This window comes from Triplophysa dalaica, chromosome 9 (assembly GCF_015846415.1).
Source record: "Triplophysa dalaica isolate WHDGS20190420 chromosome 9, ASM1584641v1, whole genome shotgun sequence".
In the NCBI taxonomy this organism is placed as follows: domain Eukaryota; kingdom Metazoa; phylum Chordata; class Actinopteri; order Cypriniformes; family Nemacheilidae; genus Triplophysa; species Triplophysa dalaica.
The window spans coordinates 8,177,137-8,193,189 of NC_079550.1; the positions used below are offsets into that span (position 1 = coordinate 8,177,137).

Sequence of the window (16,053 nt, forward strand, 5' to 3'; positions counted from 1 at the left end):
CATGGAACATATTTTAAAACTAGATGAAAAATAAGAAAGCACTTCAAATTTGCCTTTAATTACCATTTATGTATATTTGTATCGTGGTCATTCCAGTCCAGTGTTGGATGAATTCATTATTGTTCCATTTAAATATTAATTTATACATTACTTTGTTATATTTTAATTGTTTAGTTTGTTTAATTAATAACATTAATATGTTTAAAAAAACAAATAAAAACACAATATTTCTATTTGAAATATGAGATAAAGGTTATCATTAGTTCACTGAATTTAACACAACATGAATAATCGCGATTAGTCGCATCCAGAATAAAAGTTTGTGTTTACGCAATATACGTCTGTGTACTGTGCATATTAATTTTGTATTTATAAACACATACATGCATATATTTAAGAAGAAAAAAATTATAAACATCAATGTATAATTTAATTATTGGTAAATATAATATAAATAAATATGTGTAAATGTGAATCTTTTTCTAAATACAAAATTAATATGCACAGTTCACAGACATATGTGACCCTGGATGACAAAACCTTAAGGGTCATGTTTTCGAAATTTAGATTTTACATCATCTGAAAGCTGAAGAAATAAGCTTTCTATTGATATAAGAATTGTTAGGATAGGACACTATCTGGCGGAACAACAACTGTTTGCTAAGATGGAATCTGAGGGTGCATAAACAGCAAAATGTTGAGAAAATCACCTATGAAGTTGTTAACCTGAGGCACTTCAGCAGGCCATCCACTGACAAAAATAAAAATTTTATACATTTACTATAGGGAATTAAAAAAATATGTTCATGGAACATGATCTTTACTTAATATCTTAATGATTTTTTCCATAAAAGAAAAGTCTGTAATTTTTAACCATACCTTGTATTTTTGGCAATTACTAAAAATGTTCTTGTGCTACTTAAGACAGGTTTTGTTGTCCAGGGTCACATATATTATGTAAACATACGATATATAAATGGTTTGACAGCCCTGCAAAAATGTTTATTTTTCCAGAGACTTTCCTTATAGGTACTATTCTTCTACACAGACAAGCAAGAAATTACTTTTTTTTGAGAAGGCAGCATTTTTTTATTGCATTCCTTTTGAAACTCCCAGCACAACTAAGACGCCTTAAAATGCTATCTAGGTAGAAAGCTAGCTTCGGGGACTACACAAGGTAGAAACGCAACCCTATTTAATGCCGGTGGACCTCCTGTTGTTTGATTCCATCTTAATAAATCATTGAATAACATTATGTAAAACAGTGTGATGTTTGTAGTTATGGTTTAGCATTTAAATGGTCAAATGTGTGAAACTCCCCAAGGAGAAGCGCTCACTCTCTTTTATCTGGATTTTCAGTCGACTAGAGCTGGCAGACATGCCTCTGGACTTATTACAACTCCCAGAAAGCCTGAGGGCAGAACGGCTTCAAGTAAGCTCCTCCCCAGGCCACAACTCTCCAAAGGCACAAGGTATGTTCTGAGCCAGAGGCTGTCAACCTTTTTGGTCCGAAATTCTACACAATGTTACATTGAGTATCTTTTTCCAGGTTCCACAGTCACTCAGCCTATAAAAAGTAATGCGGCCAGGGCCGAACCAGACCGTAAAGGAAAGGAGACCTACGCCCATTCTGTTTCCAGCCAGTCAGAGGAGACCAGGAAGCGATCACACCATCCTAGCTCTGACAGCGGTCCTCCAGACAGCAGGAGGCGTGTGGAGGTGTTTCGTCAGAGAGAGGACAGCCCATGTACCTCATCAGACCAAGCCAGCGACAGCGAGGAGGAGGATGAGAGAGAGACTCAATGGGACCACGCCTCCAGCGGCAAACACATGAAGAATGAGGATGGGACGGCCAAACAGGACAACGGTAAGATCCATAACGGTCGCGCTGTGATTCAGCATCTAAAGTGCTTGGTGACCAGTTCAGCATCAAATATTAAAACTGAACAGGAAGTGATTGGAACAAATTCAGGGGGGCGTTGGAGCCAGCCTCCATCCGGTGGAGGAACCAACGGAAGCAGCCCGCCTTCGAAATCAAACCCAACAGAAGCTCCACCCAAGGGGCTGTTCAACCCTCCCTCCCCAACTTTGTCTCCGCCCATCTCTGCCACGCCTCTGGCCAGAGATGATCGTTCCATTCACGGAGGGCGCGCTTCAGACTTCGAGCTGCTCCAGAGACTGACCGCGAGCGGAGCTGCGGGACGGGTGCTCTTTCATCCGCTGGCGCTCGGACCACAAGGGCCACAAAGTCTCTACGCTCCCAGTACGATTCGCTACGCCCCAGCTGAGATGCCTGCGGGTCATGCAGAAGGTCATCGCTCGGACTATGTGGCTAAAACTCCGGCTTTCTTTCCACACCTGCAAAGGATCGCGTCTCTGCCACCCTTCAGTGGCTTCTCTCCGGCAGAACCCACCTTTCCTCCGACACTGCCCTTCTGTATGAATGGACTGAGAGGTGCCGCTGGAACGGAAGAGGACTGAGAGAGGGAAAAAATGAGAGAGAGAGAGAGAGAGAGAGAGAGAGAGAGAGAGAGAGAGAAAGATAGAAAGAGAGACAGAGAGAGAGAGAAACTGAAATGGAGAGCCACTAAGAAATAAGGAATAATACTACGAAAGGGACTACAGGAAAAGATTGGGCAAACAGTCTTCCCAGAATCCTCTTCTCTGTTCATTTGTACGTCTTCCTCTCTCTTAACAAGCAGTTAAAGCCATACTGAACATATGAAGGACATCATGCAATTACACTTTGAGAATATAAAGAGCCGTTGTCCCCAGAAGGGACCCACTCAAATTTTGTCTTGGGCCGTTTGAATTTAACCAATGGCTCTGGGAATATGCAAGTATCGACCGGAGCATAATGGTGGGCAAGTGCCAAAACAGACATTCCTGACAACATACATAAGAAAGCACAGTGCAGAGGTCCCCATGTGGCCCTCAGAGGGGTCAGACTGATGAAAAGTAGAACTTTGAACAATGTAGAATTTTCATTTTTGTAAAAAAAAGAAAAATGAATAATTGTCTTTAAACGTATGAAAAGAATCACTTGAAAACAAAATACCCATGTAAGGTCTTAGCCATATATAGACCACACTAGAGACTTCATACATGCAAAGCCTCCAAAAAACTCCAGAGCAGATATCACGGACTAACCTTCCTGTCAATATGTGGGGTTTGTTGGGATGGCGGGTGGGTTGGGGATGGTTGTGTGTGTTGTTTTGTCATTTATCATGTCCAAGCACTTATAGGATATTGTTGCAGACACGTAGCACTTCATCTATGATTCTGTATTCTAGTTCTCCTTCAGTAAAATCACAGGAATTTAGTTTACAACAAGTGTGAGCTTAGTGAGCTTGGTGTTATATAAAGGTGCAATCTTTAATCGTAAAATACATTTAAAATGAAACCTCTTTTAGGACCTACTTAATAAAAAAAGCATATTTCCTTTCAATTTCTCATTGACATAATATTTACAATATGAAAAACGTAGTGCTTGATATACAGCCATGAAAAAATGAAGTGACCATACCGTATTTTCATTAAATCCTAATTTCTAGATGTATTTTGGTCATGACTCAGTCCAGTCCAGTGTCTGTTAAATTTCAACAAAATCAAACCTCAGGAGTGACAAAGTCATCCAAGAGAAATGTAAAAAAGACTGACACAGCATGACAAGACACATACAAACTGATCAAAATCGAGGTCATCATTTAAAACAATATTTTGAACTTTTCCTAAATAAAATACATGTAGAACTGTCGTAGTGCTTGAAAATGAATCTGAACTTGTTTCCATTGCGCTATTTGAGGTCTGAAAAAATACAGAGCATATTTTCTGTTATTTTGACCTGTTTCTCCAATTTTATATTTTCTGCAAATAAATGCAAATAGAAAAAATATTTTAATTTGAAATTTGGAAGAAACATAGTAAATTCAGAAAAACTGAAAATAAATTTGAAATGGTCCCTTATTTTTTCAGCGGTTTTATATTTATTCCTACATTTGGGGTAGAAATGTTACCGGGACTCTTTTCGTGAGTCAAAACTAGAAATGTCTTTAGATTGAATTTTCACCCAGACTTTTGCCTTTATTTCGAGTCTCTAGAGTGAAATGAAACCTTCAGATATTGAGAAGTCAGATTTCAAGTGAATGTGATGTGCACAGACTTGGATTTTTACAGTCTTTGACTGATTCCATCGAGTTGAAGCACATCAAACATTTAGCCGACTTTGGAGGAAATCTTTTGGTGTATGTATCTGTATGATGTTCCAACAGTAAAATCTCAAGTCATATGTTAACAAGCCAATGGAAATCGAGTGTGTGGGATCCCAAAACTCCAAAAATGAAAATGGTTCGCTTCCATGTGACTGTCATTTGAACAGTTTTGTAAAATCTGTCATCTTAAAAGTCATATAAAATAATTCAGTTTTTACTCAGACGTCAAATTAAGGATTGTACCTTTTATGAAAAGTCACTAAAGGACAGAGCCAAAGTTAGTTCACTCAAATATAAAAATTATGTCATCATTTCTTTCTTGTCATGTTGAATATTTTTTTAAAGAATGTTCATGCTGCTCTTTTGTGTTTTTAGATTTCTTATAAATCTTAAATCATTCCATTTATTTTCTGGTTTTAAATACTGAATACTGTGAATACTGAATTGAAACCCAACTGTTAGTCATTTTTCAATGAGTGACATGAGATTAATGATGACAGAATTTTTATGTGATGTGAAGGTTACAAAAACTAAAATACTTAAATACAAAAAAATTGGTTATAAGTGGACTATAAAAATGTTCTTATAATGCCACACCGAGGATAACTGAATGTGGTTTGATAAGCAGTAAAAGCATTTATTATGACAAAAATCTCTTCATATCGCCACACATTTTGAGGTGTTTTGTTGTTTTTGTGTGTATATGTGTTTCTCATGCAGTATTATCATATATCAGTGGTTTTCAGTAGCACTACATGATGTGAGAAGGTCTTTTTATTCCATTTGTGATTGTGAGTGAATGTGTAAATAGTTGAGAGAGAGAGAGAGAGAGAGAGAGAGAGAGATCCAGAAAATATCAGCTCAAGAGTTGATGTCCTCTTGACTTTAATCACTGTAATTTCAACTTCTTTATGATGAGGAGATGTTTGTGAACATACTGCGCCATGAGCATTAAATGAAAATGATACATTGTAAAAATGATTATTATGATAATCCAAACATCAACAATAAACTCTATTCCAATAATGGAGCATTTGTATGTGTAAAGTTATTAATCCATGCATTTCATTCCGCACTTCTTTGTGCTTTTTAAAAAGTTTAAATTGAGAGCATTGGTATTGATGGTTGATTTCTAATTGAAAAAAAGTTTATTTGTGAAGTTCTGTCAGTTTTTTTCTAGATTCAGATTTGACAGTGTGCTGCATTCTAGCTGATGTGGTAATACCCTCTTGGAAAAGCATCCTTAGAACACACTGTACACACCAGGTACACACGTTTAGACGGACGTTCACAGATAACTAAACACTAGCACTGTTCATTTTTTAAAATAAATAAAAATAGTCCAGCCATTACAGAGACATATGTTGGTAAACATTTAATTGGGCACATATAGTTGCCCACAGACAAAAAAAATGATTTCCGTGTTTTAGTACGTGTCAGTTTTAATACCTTTTGAGTAACCTTTGAAAACTTTGCTCTAAAAAATAATGAGAGTTGTCTCGGAACCATATACCCAGTTTTTCTTTGCCGGCCACTGTATAAAATGCTGTATTTTACAAACACAGTGGTGAATCTTTACAAAACTAAACATCTTTACGCAACCAAACATACAAAATGTTGTGGAATGGGTTTGCATGCCTAAATTTAGTCTATACCTAAAGGGTTAGTACACACAAAAAGGATTTACTTATACCCAAATCTGAATTACATTCTTTCTTCTGCTGTACACAAAAGAAGATATTTTGTGGTATCCAACAACATTGGACCCCATTGACTTCAATTATATGGACACAAAACCCCTAAGACATTGGTCAAAATATCTTCTTTTGTGTTCCTCAGAAGAAAGTAACCCAACATGTTTGGAATGACATGAGTTTGTAAATAATAACCTAAAAAATATCCATATTTAATATAAAGTTAAACCGAACACATTAGTTTAAAACTGGTGCATAAGTAAAGAAAAGTCACTTCTGGATAAACTACTTTAAGAACAAACAAAGCCCCAAAAACACCAGTTGCGGGCTCTAATCTTGGCGTCAATGGCGTAAAGGGGATGGGAAGGTGACCAATCAAAAGAGATTAACAATCTGCTATTTTCCAGTGTCAATTTTGCAATCCGCACCGGTCCGTGTTAACAAGTTCAAAAGAAGAGTAAAATAAAGGAAAAGATGAAAGAAAACGGCTGGGATTGATGTGATAAGCCGCTTCTACACTGGCTCCCTCTGGGAACACATGTAAGCAACCCGAATCTGTCAACTCTTCCGCTCCACTCGCAATAAAGTCTTTTGATTGGCGTTCATCATAATCCGTGTACAGATTCATAACTCTCGGTCCGCCTCTTTGAAGCGGAGTCGGGAAGCAGTCCGCCGTCAGAGTAATAGGCCGCAGGGTCGAGACAAAGGCAGACATTGTGATTGAAACGCGAAGCGTGCTGCTAGCGGTGGTGTTGTGTTGTTTCAGGAAACCCAAGGGAGGGGCTCTGACATTGAAGACGGGTTAAAACCTGTTTTACATTCAAGTGGCAGGCCTCAGTTCATTAGTGTGAAGATCATTCCCTCTTGACGAGTAAAGGAATTGCATACTAAAGCAGTCGAGTTGTTGGGAAGAAAAAGGCAAACGGCCGGACCGTGTGCGTGCGCATACAATACCTCGACTGTGACTTCAAGTTTCTCCTCTAAAACACCCTCTGCGCAGATATTTTCTGACTTTTTTATTATTATATATATATATATATATATATGTGTGTGTGAGTGTCAGTGATCTCGTTGCGAATCATTGGAAAAAATACGTATGAAAGTATGTATGAAATGCGGGTGCATGATTAAAAACTCACTTCATGTAACGCAGGTGTGTGAAGTCTGGCTGCTGGGGAAACGTGTTTGGGCGTCGTGCCCTTTAGCTGCGTGTCGGCCTCCGCAAACGCCCTGAATGTGAAACAGAGCTACGCGCACTTAGGGAGAAACAGACAGACCGCGGGCCAACTGCACTGAGACACGCCCGGAATCAGTAACTAACAAACTGCACCAAAACACCAGAGGATGAGGAGTTTGAAAATAGGCAATAAAAGAACAAAGAACGTCTAGCTTTACTTCCTCGGCTCGCAGCTCAATAAAACAACAGCACTACTGATATTTACTGAGCGTAAAAATAAACAGATCTCTTTCAGTCACGAGCTAATTTAGTCAACGAGTAGTGCATAGGCTGCGTCAGAAATCGTTTACTGTGACAGTGCGTACTGAATTTGAACAAGTAGCTACCTATCCGCGGTTAAAACAGTACGTTTTATATATTATGGGTGGGACTTATGATACATGTATTTAACATACGTATTTTAAATACAAAAATTGTATTTTGTATTTGATTGGGTTAATGAAAATGGCTTCATATTTTGTATCTAAATACTTCAGTGTTTGTATTTTTTGTAGTTTCAAAATACTGCAAAATACTTTGTAAGAAGTCTACGTGATGACATCATAAAAATGCGGCCTCTGATTGGTGCCTTCTGGGAAGTTTGCCCAGACCTGGGTTGAGCGCAGCAAGATTTCCATCCATCTATTGCATAAATTGCTTTAATTGATTTAGTTTATGTGAAGTTTTCGTCCTTGTGTAGGTAGCCAAGGCTTAATATATTATACTGAGCAACAGCACCAAGTTAGATTGATACTTTCAGCATATGTTATGTTCTTCGGTTGTGCATTGAAAAAGATAATAATAATTGTTAACACAAAGAAAGGCCTTCTCAGCTGCCATCGTACAACTCTTGTGTCATCACATCATGGTGTTCAAAACGCACCACCGTTTTCGTTTAAAAAACATTTCCCTGCTCACGGCAGCGCGTGGCTATTGTACACCTGTTTCTTGTAAAACCAATTTTTCATAATTGAAATTATACATTTAAAAAACTTCTTTGTGGGAAAGATAAAAGGCACGCAGTCCATACATGTCATTAATGCTGTATTGATTTGGATCATCTTTTTATGCTCTGTTACAATGAATTTGCATCGTTATGCTGTTTTGTTCTCAATGGTATGTGTGATTTCACGCACAAGGGAAGATTTGTATCAAAAATAACATTGTGTTTCAAGCAAAACTACTCGACTAAAGCAAATAAAAAATAATTTCAGCTCTGGTTCAACTAATAAATGGTGGAAACGTGTTTATCATTCATATCCAGTGACATTATAATGTTTTCTCTAGAAAAGTCTTTATTGTCATATGTATGTTGAATATAAACCCATTGTAGTAATTGATGAGGAATTGATTGTTGATTGGTCAATTTTAATTTAATCAAATCAATAAAATCCTTTTACATCCGCAATAAATGTTGAAACAGTTTTTTTTTCAACAAATCACCATTATTTTGAATGTTTGATTTCCTTGGGTTCTTGACTTTCATTTAATGTAATTTTCTTTCAGTGCTTGAAATTGTGTTTAATAAAAACACTTATACATTGAGGAAGCCTAATGAAAGAGATGTTTTACTCATTTGTTTGCTTCTATAATATAAACTTTAATCTATAAACTTTTTTAAGTTATAAACTTTTTGTGGCTGTTGAAAACTGTGAGGTTTGTAAACGCACCGTGACAAAGTAAACCAAAAACCTCACTGACACACTTGGACAGAAATACTTCTCATACAAACCTCAACAATTGTGACAACGATTGATTCCACGCAAAAAGAAAATTCAGGTGCCATCAGTTATCTTCTTTTGAATGATATTTGTCATTGAGTCAGTGTTGCTGATACACAGAACACCCTTTGCTACCAAACACCAAACTAAATTAGGTTACAATTACAAGTCATTTGCAAACTGTAAAACATTCAACTTTATGTAACTTTAAAACTATCCTTCATCTGGGAGATCACAGCCATACAATGATTATTTAATCTGCTAGAGCCATTGTCAGATTTATTGCATGATTTGTGCAGTAAAAAGCTTTTGCTATTGTTTACTTAATCCACAAAATCAGTGTAGCTGTGAAGGGATAAATCAAATAGGCCAATTGATGGAGGGTTTGTAAAGAAATGTCATGCTCCCTCCCTTGTAAAAGTATTTTGTAGTATTTTTAAAATACAAAAATACAATAGTTTATTTTGATACATGGTGTGGCCTCTGTATTTTGTAGTTTATTTGGATACACTTATAAGTAAGGTATTTGGTATTTTATTTGAATATACATTTTGATGTATTTTTGCCCACCCCTGAGTGGGTGTAGAATGACAGTCATACGGGTTTGAAATGACACGAGGCTTAGTGAACGATGACAGAATTTGTATTTTTGGGTGAACTGTCCCTTCATCTCTATTTTCACTACACCTTGTAGTTATATAGCTATTTAACATGATAAGTGGCTAGGCTTAGGAAACTACAGTTTTAAAGCTGTCAGCTTAACCTCTACAGCTCACCAACGTGACACTTCTGTCAGCAGCACCACAGAATTCACGGCACCTTACACATCAAACCTGTCCTTCTCAGAAATTGTGGGAGACAAATGTGCTTGTGTAGCCCCATTTATGTACATATTCATAGACTCATTATGTACTGTAAATAGCACTGAAGGTCATGCATAAACAAATAGTCTGTAACCCCGTGATAAACGTTCACAATCAACATACAATGAATGTCATCGGTTTGGAGAGTGATGGATTCTATAGTGTAATGCATTTCATATATACATACAGTATTAATATACATCACAAAGTCAAAAATTTGTCTCCGCACATCCTGTTATAGAAATAATAATTTAAAAGCTGACAGAAGTGTTTTGAGAATTTACAAAGCAAAACCAGCAAACATTACCAAATTCATTTACATGCTGTCAGATAAGTGCTGTCATTTCTCAAAGGATTTACAGCAGATCTTTGAAAACAACAACAGTGACAAGAAATCCACAACATCTTTGATGACAATAATTAAAATATATAATCAAATAAATAAGGAGCCCTTTCAAGATGTACAAACAGACGTGTAACAACTAATAGGAGAACCGATTCACATGTACCAGAGTCCCCGCACGCTCTGAAAACACCTCACACGCATACAGATCACCAGATCACTGTCTGTTTACCATGAATATCTCCCTCTAGAGGAGCCACCTGCCCTTGATATTGGCCTCAACCTGCACTCATTTTTCATTTGACTTTCACTATCTTAACTAACTTTCTACACTTTAGTATAGTTTCACTGCTGTTATTAAAAAACATCTAATAGTTGGGGAAAAATGTACAAAATGATTCAAACCAGTGAATAGTTCATGTTAACAAAAGTTAAGATCTATACACAGCATATAGAGCGTTCTAAAAATAATAGTCCAAAATTATTAGAGTGCCAAATAAGATTCAAATAAAATGATTTTCAGTTTTCCAAAATTTTGTATTGGTGTGTTTAAGTAAAAGTATAATTTTTGTCTCATTCTGTGAAGTAGCGATAACGTTTCTACCAAACTTCAAATGACAAAAAAAAAAAAAAAGAATTTGATGGATTTTTTTCATTCATCTTTTCCATGTCTCAGTCTTTCACATTACTGTTAGATGACTTTGTCACTCATGATGTGGTTTGATTTTGTTGAAATTCAAAACTGCAATTGCCACTATACATCTAGAAGTGTTGATTAAACGCAAAACTAAACGGGTCTCTTATTTTTTCCAGAGATTATCTGATACATACGTTACATATCATGATGTTTTTAATTTGTTGAAAAACTATTTATTGAATTGCTTTTTAGGGTATAGGAAGCCATATGCTGTATTGTGATAAAGGTCACTAATAGACACAGGGCAACCTGTTAGATCACTATTCACTCAACAAACATAAGGTAATAACTATGAATTATCATGAATAAAACATCATTTGTAGTTTTAATAAAATGCTGCTATTGAGCATATTAGCATCGAGTACAATATTATATTGCTACAAATAATAATTAAGACTATGTTGCTAGAAATTATACAATTATGATTTATAAAAAATAAAGCACAAAACAAGACTAGAAAGAAAATAGAGATCAATGCTCACACAGTATTGTTACTCATAGTTCATGTTCATTTTGCGCATTCAGTAATACACTTTTAAATTAAACGTTTTAACTTGCATGAATGCATGCTTGAACTAACACGAAGAATAGTTTTGGCCTTTAACGATTGATAAATGCTGTAAAACTGTATTGTTTATTGTTATTTCAGGTTAGTTAATGCATTTATGAATAGTGTCAAGACAGGAATTTTTCATACTTCATAGATGTAGTATGTTTTGCCCCACAGAACTTGGTTTTTGTATACTGAGACTGGTCTTATCAACGGATGATGCTCTACAACTTGTTAGAAGCTTAAAGATTTTCCAAATCTACAGACAAGAAAACATAACTCTTTGACAACAGTTTAATATGGGAAATTACTCTTTCTCAAAATTTATTTCTCAAAATCCAGCACAACGCTTTGTTCAGAGAAACTATTCAGCATGCAGAAGATGATTTCACACAGAACTCAACTTGATATGCGATCTTCAAACGTTAATATACACGGGAGTAGAGACACTCCAACCAAACACTTCTGTGATCATTTACTCACTTTTTAGGTTTTCTGATACAATGAAAGCAAATGGCGACTACAGCTTGTCTGCTCTTCCACTTTTATAGTATGGAAAATATGTTTTTTTACATCGTGCAGGATATAAATTATATTTGAAATGAGTAAAAGACAACAGAACTTTAAGAAACTGTTTATTTGTGAAACATGTCACTTTAAAACAGTCTGACAAATAAACACCTGATTGTCGAAACAAGCACTCAGCTATAGCTTACAAATTAACTCTCACTTTCATATTTCAGCACTCATATCCCACAACCAGAGAATATAACAACAAAAATATACATGTATGGCACTGACCCGTAAAAAAAACCAATGGGACAGCCCGTGTTTAAGAGCTCATGTTGAATAACAGACACCACAAGTTCCTCAAATCAAGTATTAACAGTACTGCAAGTAAATACAGTATTGTTGGTAGAAGCCGCTGCTCTACGCTGACCTGAGGCCCGAATAAAGCAGTTTTAACAGACTGTGAAAATAAAGTTCTGGTCGTAGGTCAGTGTAAAATGTTCTCCTCTTTTTCACTTCTCTTGGCCTTTTTCTTCAGGACCGCGTCTTTCACGTCTGGCCCTGCAGTTGTCACACTCTCCCCCTTCATTTCTCCCATGCTCGTGCTCGTCCTCATCCTCATCGTGGATAATCTCCACCTCCAGTCGGCCAATATAGAGCGATACCGCACACAGCCAGAGAAGGGCCACGCTGGACACCACACCTGTGTGGACCAGCACGGCAGGTAAAGAAAGAAGCATTATCCTCCGTAAAGACAGAAGACTGCCCACGTATGACGCACCACCGAATGACACGCACACTCCGCCCAGGATGAAGAACGCTGCAGGAGGACAGAAAGAGAATGTTCACAAGTGCTAAGGTTGGAACAGGAATGTGTCTTGACTTGACATATTTTCGGCGTTTGGACCAAGTGGGTGTGAATAAATGAGTGTAGGACTTCATAACCTGATGTGACACACAGCAGACCACACAATTGAATCAAATGTGTCATGTTACGTTGCATCCGGTGTAGTAAGGGTCAAAGTGTCAATTATTCTATTTTTTTAGCATTTATTATTATATAGAGAGGAGCCATGCAGAATTATGCATGAACAATTAAATAAAATGATACAATCTAAAATTAAATGAAATGAAATTAAAAAGATGCTCCAATAAAATGTTTTTTGTTTATGTAACAGTCCTTCATATTAGAAAAACACATGAAAGAGATTTCAAAAGGTATGCTAGAAAATCAGAAAGGGAGAAAAAGAAAGACGATGAAGTACCATATCCAGCCTCTCTGCCCACATCACTCTGTACAAAAGCTATAACTCCAATCCCTGTCGACAACAAACCGTTTCGAAACCATGATAAAAATCCTGCAATAAAAGCAAACAATACAAAACATTACAGGAAATCTAACGAAATGTTTAAAATGAGATATGTTCTAGTTTTGATGAATACAATAATGCTTTAAACAGGTCTTACAGAAATGACAACCCACTTTATTAGTTTCGACTGTCTGCATAAGATGTTGTTGTGTCTGAATGGTACATCTTACACATTGTGTCACATCTAATCTCTAAATCTAATCATCTGTTGTCATAATCATCTCTGAAACAATGATATTCTCACCTGTTTCATGAGACTTCCGCAGCATCTTAAAATAAAAACATACAGATTCAGATCAATGGTTTAAAGACGTATCTCAAGAGAATGCATGACAGATCAGTGTCTTAAAACCATATCTGTCTACCTAGACAGCATTTAAAAAACATCATATTTCTTTATAATACACTTTCTCTCTCTACACTTCTACAAGTGCATCTTCTTTTTTAACCTTTAGCATTTTTGCAGTTCTATGAGCTTATATGGGAGAAAAACAATTGACGTTAAGCACCTGACGATGTGTGTGGGGGGATGTTTTATATCCAATTTAATATAAATGACATTTGGTTAAGTTAGATGTTAATGCATTGACAATATCTGGTGCTGAAACTGAATCTGTGTTCGTCGTTTTACCAGCGCATCTGCTTTATCCAGCTCAGTGATGTAGTGTTGCTCCGGTACTCGTGCTCGGCTCAGCGGGTTTTTCTCGGCCGAGCGGCGCACTGGCGCCCGGTGAACGGAGCGTGCTGGAGCCGGTACCGACCGCCGCAAAATCTGAGACAACGGAGAAACAAGCCGCCTACACGTTAACCAACGCATGGAGGCCATTGTTTACGAAATGAAAATAAAGCCAAACACGACCTCTCTTCGACCTATGACCTTTCACACTGCAGACGAGTGTGTTTAAAGACTCGTGAAACTGAGTGGCGCCATCTATCAATGACTTCCGGCGTGTACATCGTAATGTATATTAAATAAATATTCTTGATATATGGTGTTAGGTTTCCTTAAAATGTTGGTATTTTGTCACGCACTGTTTTATTTTTTAACAGAAAATAACGCAAGGTTAGGTTAAATGTTGGTAATAATTAAGTGTGACGTTTGACAGTTTGTCCACACGGTGGCGCCAAAACACAATAAAACTCAAACTTTTATTAGCATGTTTTTGGTAGCAAAGAAGATGAAAAAATGATAATAATGAATCTACAGCAGTGTATTTCTCATTTGCATATTAATATTCAGACATTTTGATTATTTCAAGTTATTTAATATGCATTGAAATTCTGATGACACAGACAGAACACGGACTTTTGGAGGCCAACCATTTTTTTCTGAGTAAGACTCAATTTACCATCATTTTGTCATCAGCACAACACCAAAGTGTGACACATGAAATTGCCAGACATGTCGAAAATAATGAATAAATAATTAAACAAAATGAATGCATGAAGAATGCAATACCTGCTTAACGACATTTCAAGAAAGCAATGAAATCCATTATTGTAAAACCACAGTTATGAAGCTGGGGCACAACTTATAACATGATAAAATATGTATTTTTTTAATCATTTAATAACTGTTTCAACTCTGAGACATGGTGGCAAAATGCAGACTTTGTTGCATGAAATTTTTCAAACCCAATCAAAGATGGGTTTTGAAACACATGAACGCGTTTTCAAATATGAAACTTTTATTGCATATTTTTTTCACTCTATCAAAGAGTAGACTACAGAGTACTTTTGATTCATGATTTATTATTTATTTGTTTTTATGGTTCATTATTAATTTCAAAAGTTGAAAAGCAGAGGAACAACACTTTCCACTGCAAATAAAGAATAACCTTATTGTATTATTGTACAATGTACAGTACAATGGAATTAAGTACATTTTAGAGAACAACTTATGGTTAATACTTATTTTTATAGAAATATGCTAATATTCAACATTAAACTAATAAACATGAGGAAACTTTGATTTAAATGAATTAGTTGTTTAGTACATACTGTGTGCGTGTTGCCCCCTTCCGTTGGCCTCTCTCTCACTGCAGTGATCTTTTGTTTTGATGTGATCCTGTGGGATTGTTTGTCGCCACGCCTGAGTAAACTGATGGTCATATAGCGTGAGGAGCAAGAAGAGGAAGGAGGGGTTACAGGAAAGACAGACTGTGTGTGTGTGTGTGTTTGTATGTATGTGAGGAATGTTTTAAGAGAGAGTCCCATGTGCTGTAAAGAATAAACTCTGAATCTCACCCTATATTGTCCCTTTTATAAAATATAAAAAAAACAAGAAATTAATTTAGTATTTCTGATTTTATGCACATTATACAGGTTATTGATATACAGGGGATGTGGTTACACGAGGTGTTTCAGGCAGGTCTGGGTGAGCATTTGCTTTTAGATAAAATGCATCTTTTGTTCCGACACTTACATTTTTGCTATTTTATGTCTAAAACATGCATGGGCAACTTATAACACACCAAAGACACAGAAAAACATGTGTTCCATGCCATATGACCTCTTTAATAAACACATGATTTATTTTGGTCACTTCACACATATCATTATTAAAATTGTGTTATTTACAATTTTGATTATTATATATATTCAATATATATTTTTAAATGATTTAACAGTACTGTTGTATTCAAATCTTTGGGCTGCTGGTGTATTGTGTTTCTCAGAAGACCTGGTGATATTTTAAATATGTTTTCTATTAATTTCAGTTAATGTCTGTCAAGATGTTCGGTAAATTTTGCCAGATGCCAGTTTGAGAACGGTAGATGAACCGGTCAGTTGTAAGGTCAAAGATTTAAGATCCAATTATTAAAGGCAGTACACAATACAGTTGATAAGATGAATGACCAGGGCCTTCCTCTGTCTC

At 36.3% G+C, this 16,053-nt stretch overlaps 2 protein-coding genes across 3 annotated transcripts in view; one reads left to right on the forward strand and one right to left on the reverse strand.

Moving 5' to 3' along the window:
• Positions 1 to 5,239, forward strand: part of npas1 (neuronal PAS domain protein 1) — a 35,883-nt gene extending 30,644 nt beyond the window's left edge. The window contains exons 11-12 of the mRNA XM_056757772.1: positions 1,360 to 1,472; positions 1,550 to 5,239. Of these exons, the coding sequence (XP_056613750.1) occupies positions 1,360 to 1,472; positions 1,550 to 2,481 (1,045 nt within the window). The 3' untranslated portion in view covers positions 2,482 to 5,239. The remainder of the gene's footprint in view (positions 1 to 1,359; positions 1,473 to 1,549) is intronic.
• Positions 5,240 to 11,913: 6,674 nt separating this feature from the next.
• Positions 11,914 to 15,418, reverse strand: tmem160 (transmembrane protein 160). Of its 2 annotated transcripts, none has more exons than XM_056756931.1 (4): positions 15,177 to 15,418; positions 13,420 to 13,444; positions 13,071 to 13,163; positions 11,914 to 12,625 (listed from the first exon to the last, which is right to left on the reverse strand). In XM_056756931.1, exons 1-4 carry the CDS (start codon positions 15,390 to 15,392, stop codon positions 12,318 to 12,320), a joined length of 642 nt encoding a protein of 213 aa, XP_056612909.1. In that variant the 5' UTR covers positions 15,393 to 15,418; the 3' UTR covers positions 11,914 to 12,317. The 2 variants fall into 2 exon arrangements, with proteins under 2 accessions (XP_056612909.1, XP_056612910.1); XM_056756932.1 differs by lacking the exon at positions 15,177 to 15,418 and adding an exon at positions 13,807 to 14,100.
• Positions 15,419 to 16,053: the final 635 nt, after the last annotated feature.